Here is a 10,313-nt window from a genome sequence, read left to right as displayed (position 1 = left end):
CAGTTCGGACAAAATTTGACAAAAACATTCCCATTCATTTCTAATGGGCAAAATTTCCCATTGATTTCCAATGGCCCAACTTTTCCACCATTCATTTCAAAGGCACAAAAACTTACACTCCTATTGATTTCCAACCCAAGTGACCCGATATCAACAGGAAGTGACCCCAAAATCCTCCCATATCAACAGGAAGTGACCCAACATAATTAGGAAGAGAAGCCAAAATGCCCCATAATCAAGAAGGACGTGGCCCGATATCGTCAGGAAGAGACCCTGGAATGCCCCAAAGTCAACAGGAAATGACCTGTTATCTACAGGAAGTCCAAAATGCCCCCCAATAAAGAGGAATTGACCCAATATGAACAGAAAGTGACACTGAAAGGCCCCCAAATCAACAAGTAGTGACCCAATATGAACAAGAAGTGACCATGGAATCCCTCAAAATCAACAGGAAGTGACCTAATATGTACAGGAAGTGAACCCGAAATGCCCCCAAATCAACAGTGACCCAAAATTCCCCCATATCGACATAAAGTAACCCACAGTGAACAGTAAATTAACCCGAAATGCACAAAATCAACAGGAAATAGCCCAATATGAACAGGAAGTGACCCTAAAAGGCCCCCAAATCAACAGGAAGTGAACCAATATGAACAGAAAGCTACCCTATAATGCCTCAAAATCAACACAAAGCGACCTAATATATACAGGAAGTGAACCCGAAATGCCCAAATTCAACAGGAAGTGGCCCTGAAATGCCTCAGAATCAACAGGAAGTAAGTGACTCCAAAATCCCCAATAGCAACAGGAAGCAACCCAATATGTACAGATGGTCAACTTGAAATGCCCCCAAATCAACAGGAAGGGACCCCAACCCCCCCCTTATTAATAGGAATTGAACCCGAAAAGCCCAAAAAAACAGGACGTGACCCCGAAATTCCCCCATGTCAACAGGAAGTGACCCACTGTGAACAGGAATTTAACCCGAAATGGCCAAAATCAACAGGAAGTGATCCTGAAATGCCTCAAAATCAACAGAAGGTGACACGATCTGTACAGTACTCAAAATGTGAACTCAAAATGTCCCCAAATCAAAAGTGACCCCATAAACCCCCATATCAACAGGAAATCACCCAATATGAACAGGAAGCTACCCTATAATGCCTAAAAATCAACAGTAAGTGACCTAATATGGACAGGAAGCGAACCCGAAATGCCCCCAAATCAACATGAAGTGACCCGATATGAACAGGAAGTGACCGCAAAATGCCTCCAATCAACAGGAAGTGACCCGGGAATGCCACAGAATCGACAGGAAGTGACCCAATATGTATAGGATGTGAACCCGAAATGCCCCCAAATCAACAGGAAGTGAGCCTTAAATGCTCCAACATAAACAGGAAGTGACCCAGTATGAACAGGAAGTGACCGTAAAATGCCCCTAAATCAAAAGGAAGTGACCCAGGAATGCCTCAGAATCAACAAGAAGTGACCCAATATGAATAGAATGTTAACCCGAAATGCCCCCACATTAACAGGAAATGAGCCTTAAATGCTCCAAAATAAACAGGAAGTGACCCAGTATGAACAGGAAGTGACCGTAAAATGCCCCCAAATCAACAGGAAGTGACCCGGGAATGCCTCAGAATCAACAGGAAGTGACCCTAAAATCCCCCCATATCAACAGGAAGTGAACAGGAATTGAACCCGAAATGGCCCAAAATAACACGAGGTGACCCTGAACAGTGACAGTGACACCGAAATGCACACAAATCAACAGGAAGTGACCGAAAATGAACAGGAAGTGAACCTAAAATGTCCCCAAATCAACAGGAAGTGACCCTGAAATGCCTCAACATCAACAGGAAGTGACACAACATATAAAGGAAGTGAACTCAAAATGTCCCTAAATAAATAGGAAGTGACCCCAAAATTCCCCATATCAACAGGAAGTGACCCAATATGAATAGGAAGTGACCCTAAAGACCCCCAAATCAACAGGAAGTGAAAGTGAAATGCCCCCAAATCAACAGGATGTGACCCAATATGAATAGGAAGTGACCCTAAGTAGCCCACAAATCAACAGGAAGTGACCCGTGAATGCCTCAGAATCAGCAGGAAGTGACCCACTATGCACAGGAAGTGAACCCGAAATAACCCCAAATCAACAGGAAGTGGGCCTTAAATGTTCCAAAATAAACAGGAAGTGACTCCAAAGTCCCCCCATATCAACAGGAAGTGACCCAACATGAACAGGAATTCAACCCGAAATGCCCCAATATCAACAGGAAGTGACCCTGAAATGCCACCAACCCCAAATGCCCCAATATCAACAGGAAGTGACCCAATTTGAACAGGAAGTGACCCTAAATAGCCCCCAAATCAACAGGAAGTGAACCTGAAACGCTTCAAAATAAACAGGAATTGACCCAACATCTACAGGAAATCCAGGATGCCTCCAAATCAACAGGAAGTGACGATGTACCAACCGTCACAACAAAGCTACCATAGCAATTTCTCCAGAAATTGCAATTTCTAGTTTCTTTTATTATCTAGCTTGACTTTGTTCCTCATAACACGGCCACTTGCTGTGCAGTCACATGGATCGACAGGCTCCTGCAACATGTTTAATGACGCCCTCTGTTGGTTAAACTCTGTAACGTCGTCCAGCTTGCGGCTCACTCGGTTACTTCACATCTTCACCCTGTGGCGTTTTCGTAGTATCGTACGCTTCTAATCTCATTACTTTAGATAATAATTTTCGAACAAAGGACTCAACATCCCACAATGCACTATGCGAGAAAAAAGACCAATCGGAGCCCGTTCTATTATGGAATACAAGAGAATAGCCTTTATTGACATTGTAACATTAGTGTACAGCGAGATTGTATTGCCACTTTGTGCAAAATTAAAAGTTACATACTCTAATTAAAAATATAATAATAGTGTAGCGGACCGTTACTGTAAAACACTCTTCGTGAGACTCGCGCTCTGTTGGTCGAAGCCGTACCCTCTTTTTATTTTCCGCCAACAAAACAACACCAAACGCAACCTTCCTTTTCGTCGCGCTTTTTCACGTCATCACCCTGAGACACCCAAATTAAAACGTTACAATTGTAGGTGTCCTAAAAATGAATTGAAAAGGTATTGTACATTGTGTTACATTAAAATATAAGTGTCTCATGGTGATGACGTACACAAACGCGACAGACAGAAAAAAAAGGGAGCACAATTCTCTTGTTTTTGTGTCCCACGAAGAGTGTCCCTGCATCTACCCACATAGTCCGCTACACATTGTTATCATAAAATTGCCCAATGGCGTAAAATGAGTCCACAAGGCGCAAAAGGGAGTTTTGCTAAATTGCTAGCCGAATATTATGTTGTAATGTTTGTTGTTGTCAATAAAAAAAAAAATAACGAAAGCACCGCCCCCTGTGCGTCGCGATGTCATGACGTCGACACAAGCGCGAGCAGCAGTCAAAATAACAGCCAGCCGCACGGTGACAGTCCCAGACGCAGGAGGACCCCCGAGCGAGCATCCACATCACCGGCAGCCGCTCGGACGGGATCCGGAACCGGGCGCCTTGTTTTTCCTCGCCTCGCGGAAGTTCCGAGTGTAACCACCCGCTGCTCTCCCCGCGAGAGAAGTCGCCGTTGCAGTTGCAGCCGCCGCCTTCGCTCAGATCTCCGGAACCGCCGAGTCACGTAACCGCTGGTTCGGGTAGCCGAAGCGGAGCGGATGACCCGTGCCCACTAACGAGCCAACAGGCCGACTAGCGAGCTGTTAGCATGAGGCGGCTAACGGGCAATATCTGCCAATTAGCCGCCAATTAGCCGCCTAGCCCGGCTAGCGCGGGCGGGCGGAGGATGCTTTCGGCTGGATGTGCCGAGGCTCCCCTCTCCTCCTCCTCCTCCTCCTTCTCCTTCGCCGCCGCGGAAGCCCTCAGCGGCCGTCCATGTGAAGTTCCCCTCGCCTTTCCCTATGGCCAGCATGCAGGCCGGCCAGCAGCAGTACGACTTCTTCAGCGAGGACAACGCCGTCAAATGGAGAGGCCTGCTGGTACCGTCGCTGGACAAGGTAAGGGAGCGCCGCTTGCTTCCGCCTGACGGAGACGGACTGTCGTGATGTCATCCGATGACGTCACGGCATCCTTGCGTGGACCCCCTATCGGACGTTTCGCGCCGTCAATGGCAACCAATGAGTTGACAAGGAAGTGAGCCCAAAATGAATGGGAAGTTGCTGAAAATCTACAGGTAGTAAACTGGAAATGCCAGGAAATCAACAAGAAGTGGCCAAGGAACGGGAAGCAGTCAACTGCATTCAAATTCGCATTTGTCTTGTTATGTTTTAGTCCCCTAAAAGACGTTTTTAGCTCGTTATGGTCACCGTCAAGAAAAAAGTATTCGTTGATGAAATATTTTCGTTATCGTCATCGTTTATGAAAACAACACCGATAGAGTGAATTGAATACATGGGTCAGATGTATCGATATATGTTGTATCGCCATACTGTGAGATAGCCTTGTATCGCGAACTACCCAGAGGTTCTCACCACTACATGTGGGAATGCAGTTGTTTAGTATTAAATAAAGGAACATTTTGTGTATTTAAAAAAAAAAAAAAAAAAACGGGTTATCGAGATCACCTGACGCCACACAGACGTAGGAATCAGGAAGCAGGAAAATGTTATCATTGCAACTTTACATGTGTCTGACAGGTGCTGAAGCAGGTGCACCCTAACCTGGTGTCCAAGCAGGAGGCGCTGCAATATATCGAGGAGCTGATCCTGCTGCTGCTCAGCATGTTGTGTCAGGCTCAGCCTCGCAGCGTGCAGGACGTGGAGGTGACACGCACACGGATCGGGGCGGGGCGTCATTTTGTAGGATAGCCGACGTGACCGAGGTGTGCTCACGTCCGAACAGGAGCGGGTCCAGAAGAGTTTCCCGCACCCCATCGACAAGTGGGCCATCGCCGATGCCCAGGCCGCCATCGAGAAGAGGAAACGGAGGAATCCGCTGGCATTGCCCGTCGACAAGATACACCCGCTGCTCAAGGTTTGGATTTTTTTTTAGTCATTCCCCCATACCTCTGTGAAGTTGCCTCCCTATTAGACACAAATGTATATGGCGGAAAACACTCAGGTGTTTTGAAGTTCCGCTCTGAGACCCCAAATTTGGCCAAATTTCAAAATTGTCCGATATGCATGTGTGATACATCACTGGATAGCTTAAAATCTGTATTTTCTGGGGGAGGAAAAATTTTGAACAGGAGGGCATTTTTAAAAAAAAAAATGTTTTTTAAACAGAAAAACCCTATCTGGAGGTGAGAACACGCGAGAGCAGAATTACAGACGCCATGACTTTAACGAGATATTATCGCGTACTTACCTTGTTTCCGTCCAAAAACTCCATGTAGCATTTATCACCGAGTGTCAAGACACCGCTGTGAGTGGCCATTTGTTTTTTCCGAAATTTCCAGGTTCGTGGTGAGTCAGCAACCAGCACACTTTTGCTCAATAGACGATGTTTATTGATTAGAAAATGCAGAATAAATGAGATTTATTGATTATAATCCCACAAGAGCAAGCAAACAAGTATCAAAAACAAGCATAACAAATGGCAACGATGACGCTAGATTTGAGTTTGTCGATCCCAGAATCCCCGCGCTACCGTTACAGCTAGGGTTGTTCCGATCATGTTTTTTTGCTCCCGATCCGATCCCGATCGTTTGAGTTTGAGTATCTGCCGATGCCGATATTTCCCGATCCGCTTCCTTTTTTTTTTTGCTCCTGATTCAATTCCAATCATTCCCGAAAATTTTTCCCGATCATATAGATTTTGGCAATGCATTAAGAAAAAAAAAGAATAAAACTCGGACTAATATATACATTCAACATACAGTACATAAGTATTGTATTTGTTTATTATGACAATAAATCCTCAAGATGGCATTTACATTATTAACATTCTTTCTGTGAGAGGGATCCACGGATAGAAAGACTTGTGACTTTGTATATTGTGACTAAATATTGCCATCTAGTGTGTTTGTTGAGCTTTCAGTAAATGATACTGTAGCCATTTAACTGTTCTGCCCAAATGCATGATGGGAAGTGCAACCATGACTGTGCGTAGGGGCACCTATTGATATATCTTCTCTGCGTTGGGAAATAACATAGGGTGTTAAGAAAAAGATCAACTACTACCTTTCTTTCCCACATTGCTTCCCACGATATTTCTAATTGTTGAGAGAGGGATAGTAAGATTCATGAAACACTGGACGTGATGGTATTCTGTCCATTGTGCCAATGGATGGTACGCACATGAGGTTTTTTGAGAGTGGCAGGGAACTGTCCCTCAGGGATGGGAAGATGTCAATTTTGGGACACATCATCAGTAGTGCTCCATCGAATCATGGGGTGTTTCGGCCTTTGATCACTAAACACCCTCATCGATGGTGGCCAGCGACAGGTTGATCACGCCCGCGCTTGTGTAAGGCTTTACCCAATTAAAAAAAAGCTCCAAAGGCTGCCAAAAGTCATTCTACTCATTTTATGCTGCCTTTTAGCTCTATATTTAGGTAAAACGGCGCCATTATAGATTGAACGCGACAATGCGTGAGTGGGTCGTGCAGCACATGCGTTAAATATTTTAACCTGATTAATTTAAAAAAAATTAATTACCGCCGTTAACGCGATAAATTTGATAGCCCTGTTTTAAGCCAAAACTAAAGACTCTGGATGAGAGTAAGGCATTTTGTCTGTCACGTTAAATACAATTAGAAAACGATTTAATTGGAAAAAAAAAAAAATATATATATATATATATATATATATATATATTTATATATATTAAAAAAAAGGCATGTCCGATATTTTTTTGCTGATTCCGATACTTTGAAAATGACGTGATCGGTCCCGATCCATCGGGATGCCGACAGCGTTGGTGGATTTGAGTGGACTTACTCAATGAAGCATTTACCGTATTGGCCCAAATATAAGTGTTTTTTTGCATTGAAATAAGACTGAAAAGAGGGGGTCATCTTATATTCGCGGTCTAGACGTTATACCCATTCACGACGCTAGATGGCGCCAGATATCATTGAAGCGATGTTCTGTCATGGCAGAACTCAGCTATTCTCAAGTTTAATCCGTTTGCATTATTTTATTGCAATGTTTTTCCTTATTCAGATTTGTTTCAAGACTTCAGTTACAGTTAGACTTCACTTTGATGTTTGAATTTTGTTGTTTTATCACAATATATTGGTTTATTTACATTTCAAAAACCAGAAGCCATTCATTTACGAATGTGATTGTACTTTAGTTTACGTATTTAAATGTTCAGATATTAAGATTTGAATGAGGCAAAATAACATGCTTTTTCTCTCAAATTTATTGTTATAATCATTTGTTTCGGATGTACTGTAATTATTTTCTGTATAAAAATTAATTTGGTGTTCAAAAAGTCTTTTTTTCAAACTTGAGTCTTGAAAAAGAGGAGGTCGTCTTATAATCAGGGCCGTCTTATATTCTGGCCAATACAGTAATAAAGACAAGCTTTTTTCTACGTTATTCTTGTTTTAAAATAATTTACATTCTGAAGGTGGCACGGTGGGACAGTAACATGTTTGGAACTTTTTTTCGTATCGGATCGGGACTCCGAATTGGGAGATTCTCAAAATCAGGTGACTCTAACTTGGGTGCAAAAATATAATGGGGACATCCCTATTTTAAAGCCAAACGCCAGCATCTTGTTACGTGGCCGTAATGGACCTTTGGTTAAGATGGCCGACAACCGAGACGGCCGTCCTCATTGCGGTGCGCGTAAGACATCTAGCCTAATACAGTGGGGCAAATAAGTATTTAGTCAACCACTAATTGTGCAAGTTTTCCCACTTTAAAATATTAGAGAGGCCTTTAATTGTCAACATGGGTAAACCTCAACCATGACAGACAGAATGTGGAAAAACAAACAGAAAATCACAGTTTGATTTTTAAAGAATTTATTTGCAAATCATGGTGGGAAATAAGTATTTGGTCAATACCAAAAGTTCATCTCAATACTTTGTTATGTACCCTTTGTTGGCAATAACGGAGGCCAAACGTTTTCTGTAACTCTTCACAAGCTTTTCACACACTCTTGCTGGTATTTGGGCAATTCCTCCATGCAGATCTCCTCTACAGCAGTGATGTTTCGGGGCTGTCGTTGGGCAACGTGGACTTTCAACTCCCTCCACAGATGTTCTATGGGGTTGAGATCTGGAGACTGGGTAGGCCACTCCAGGACCTTGAAATGCTTCTTACGAAGCCACTCCTTTGTTGCCCTGACTGTGTGTTTGGGTTCATTTTCATGCTGAAAGACCCAGCCACGTCTCATCTTCAATGCCCTTGCTGACGGAAGGAGATTTTCACTCAAAATCTCTCGATACATTGCCCCATTCATTCTTTCCTTTACAGAGATCCGTCGTCTTGGTCCCTTTGCAGAAAAACAGCCCCAAAGCATGATGTTTCCACCCCCATGCTTCACAGTGGGTATGGTGTTCTTCGGATGCAATTGAGTATTCTTTCTTCTCCAAACACGAGAACATGTGTTTCTACCAAAAAGTTCTATTTTGGTTTCATCTGACCATAACACATCCTCCCAGTCCTCTTCTGGATCATCCAAATGCTCTCTAGCGAGCCGCACACGGGCCTGGACGTGTACTTTCTTCAGCAGGGGGACACGTCTGGCAGTGCGGGATTTGAGTCCCTGGCGCCACATTGTGTTACTGATAGTAGCCTTTGTTACTGTAGTCCCAGCTCTCTGTAGGTAATTCACTAGGTCCCCCCGTGTGGTTCTGGGATTTTTGCTCACCGTTCTTGTTATCATTTTGACGCCACGGGGTGAGATCTCGCATGGAACCCCAGATCAAGGGAGATTATCAGCGGTGTTGTATGTCTTCCATTTTGTAATAATTGCTCCCACAGTTGATTTCTTTACACCAAGCGTTTTACCTATTGCAGATTCAGTCTTCCCGGCCTGGTGCAGGTCTACAATTTTGTCTTTGGTGTCCTTCGACAGCTCTTTGGTCTTGGTCATAGTGGAGTTTGGAGTGTGACTGACTGAGGTTGTGGACAGGTGTCTTTTATACCGATAATGAGTTAAAACAGGTGCGATTAATACAGGTAACGAGTGGAGCCTCGTTAGACCTCGTTAGAAGAAGTTAGACCTATTTGACAGCCAGAAATCTTGCTTGTTTGTAGGTGACCAAATACTTATTTTCCACTCTAATTTGGAAATCTTTTAAAAATCAAACAATGTGATTTTGTTTTTTTTTTCCCACATTCTGTCTCTCAGGGTTGAGGTTTACCCATGTTGACAATTACAGGCCTCTCTAATCTTTACAAGTAGGAGAACTTGCACAATTGGTGGTTGACTAAATACTTATTTGCCCCACTGTATCTACGATATTGACGGTTATGCCCATTAAAAGCTCAAAAAGTTTTGAGCGGCTGTTTGGTAATGGGCGTGGACTTTCAGGAGGCGCTGGGCTACAAGTTGGACCATCAGGTGTCTGTGTACATGGTGGCCGTCCTGGAGTACATCTCGGCCGACATCCTCAAGCTGGCCGGCAACTACGTGAGGAACATCCGACACTACGAGATCTCGCAGCAGGACATCGCCGTGGCCATGTGCGCCGATAAGGTCGGCGTCCCGGGCGCGCGCTCGTCGTCCCCGTGCCCCTATGAAAATCACCGGCTCATTTTGGTGCGCCGCTCCAGGTGCTGATGGACATGTTCCACCAGGACGAGGACGACGTGAGCGGCTTCCCGCTCGGCGACGAGGAGCCGTCGGCCAACGGGGAGCAGAGTTACCAGGAGCTGGTGCGGAGCTTCATGGCCGACGGACGGCGCTTCCTGCGGCAGCTGGAGCTCCTGGTCAAGGTCTTCAGGGAGCCCTTCGACGCCAACGCCGCGCTCTTCTCGCAGCACGTATGTACGCGCCCGCCGGCATCTGCTCCGTGGAGCGCACTCTGACGGCTGAGTTCCCCCCTGTCAGGACGTGGACGGGATCTTCAGCCGCGTGGCGGACGTCCACGAGGCCACGGCCAAGATGCTGGGCCTGGTGGAGGACGCGGTGGAGATGACCGACGACGGCAGTCCGCACCCCCTGGTGGGAAGCTGCTTCGAGGATCTGGCCGAGGTGAGTCCCTTCCAGCAAAATACGTCATCTGGCTGCCATTGACGGCGCTAGATATCCAATTCATTTTGACTGGATTGGACGTCTAGCGCCGTCAATTTCAAGGCATTTACAGTTGACTTCCTGTTGATTTCGAGT

General features: G+C 45.0%; 1 protein-coding gene across 2 annotated transcripts in view; it reads left to right on the top strand.

Moving 5' to 3' along the window:
• Positions 1 to 81: 81 nt before the first annotated feature.
• Positions 82 to 10,313, top strand: part of LOC130920141 (son of sevenless homolog 1-like) — a 28,832-nt gene continuing 18,600 nt past the window's right edge. Inside the window, exons 1-6 of one of the 2 annotated variants that reach the window (XM_057843081.1) lie at positions 82 to 4,078; positions 4,718 to 4,843; positions 4,923 to 5,054; positions 9,516 to 9,680; positions 9,782 to 9,967; positions 10,035 to 10,178. In XM_057843081.1, the coding sequence (XP_057699064.1) occupies positions 3,983 to 4,078; positions 4,718 to 4,843; positions 4,923 to 5,054; positions 9,516 to 9,680; positions 9,782 to 9,967; positions 10,035 to 10,178 (849 nt within the window). In that variant the 5' untranslated portion in view covers positions 82 to 3,982. Of the gene's footprint in view, positions 4,079 to 4,717; positions 4,844 to 4,922; positions 5,055 to 9,515; positions 9,681 to 9,757; positions 9,968 to 10,034; positions 10,179 to 10,313 lie in introns of both variants that reach the window. The other variant, XM_057843080.1, reaches the window with a different exon arrangement.

Source organism: Corythoichthys intestinalis, chromosome 8 (genome assembly GCF_030265065.1).
Source record: "Corythoichthys intestinalis isolate RoL2023-P3 chromosome 8, ASM3026506v1, whole genome shotgun sequence".
NCBI classification, from domain to species: Eukaryota; Metazoa; Chordata; class Actinopteri; order Syngnathiformes; family Syngnathidae; genus Corythoichthys; species Corythoichthys intestinalis.
The sequence above is the reverse complement of the archived record's forward strand: the minus strand, read 5'-3'. Positions and strand labels throughout refer to the sequence as shown.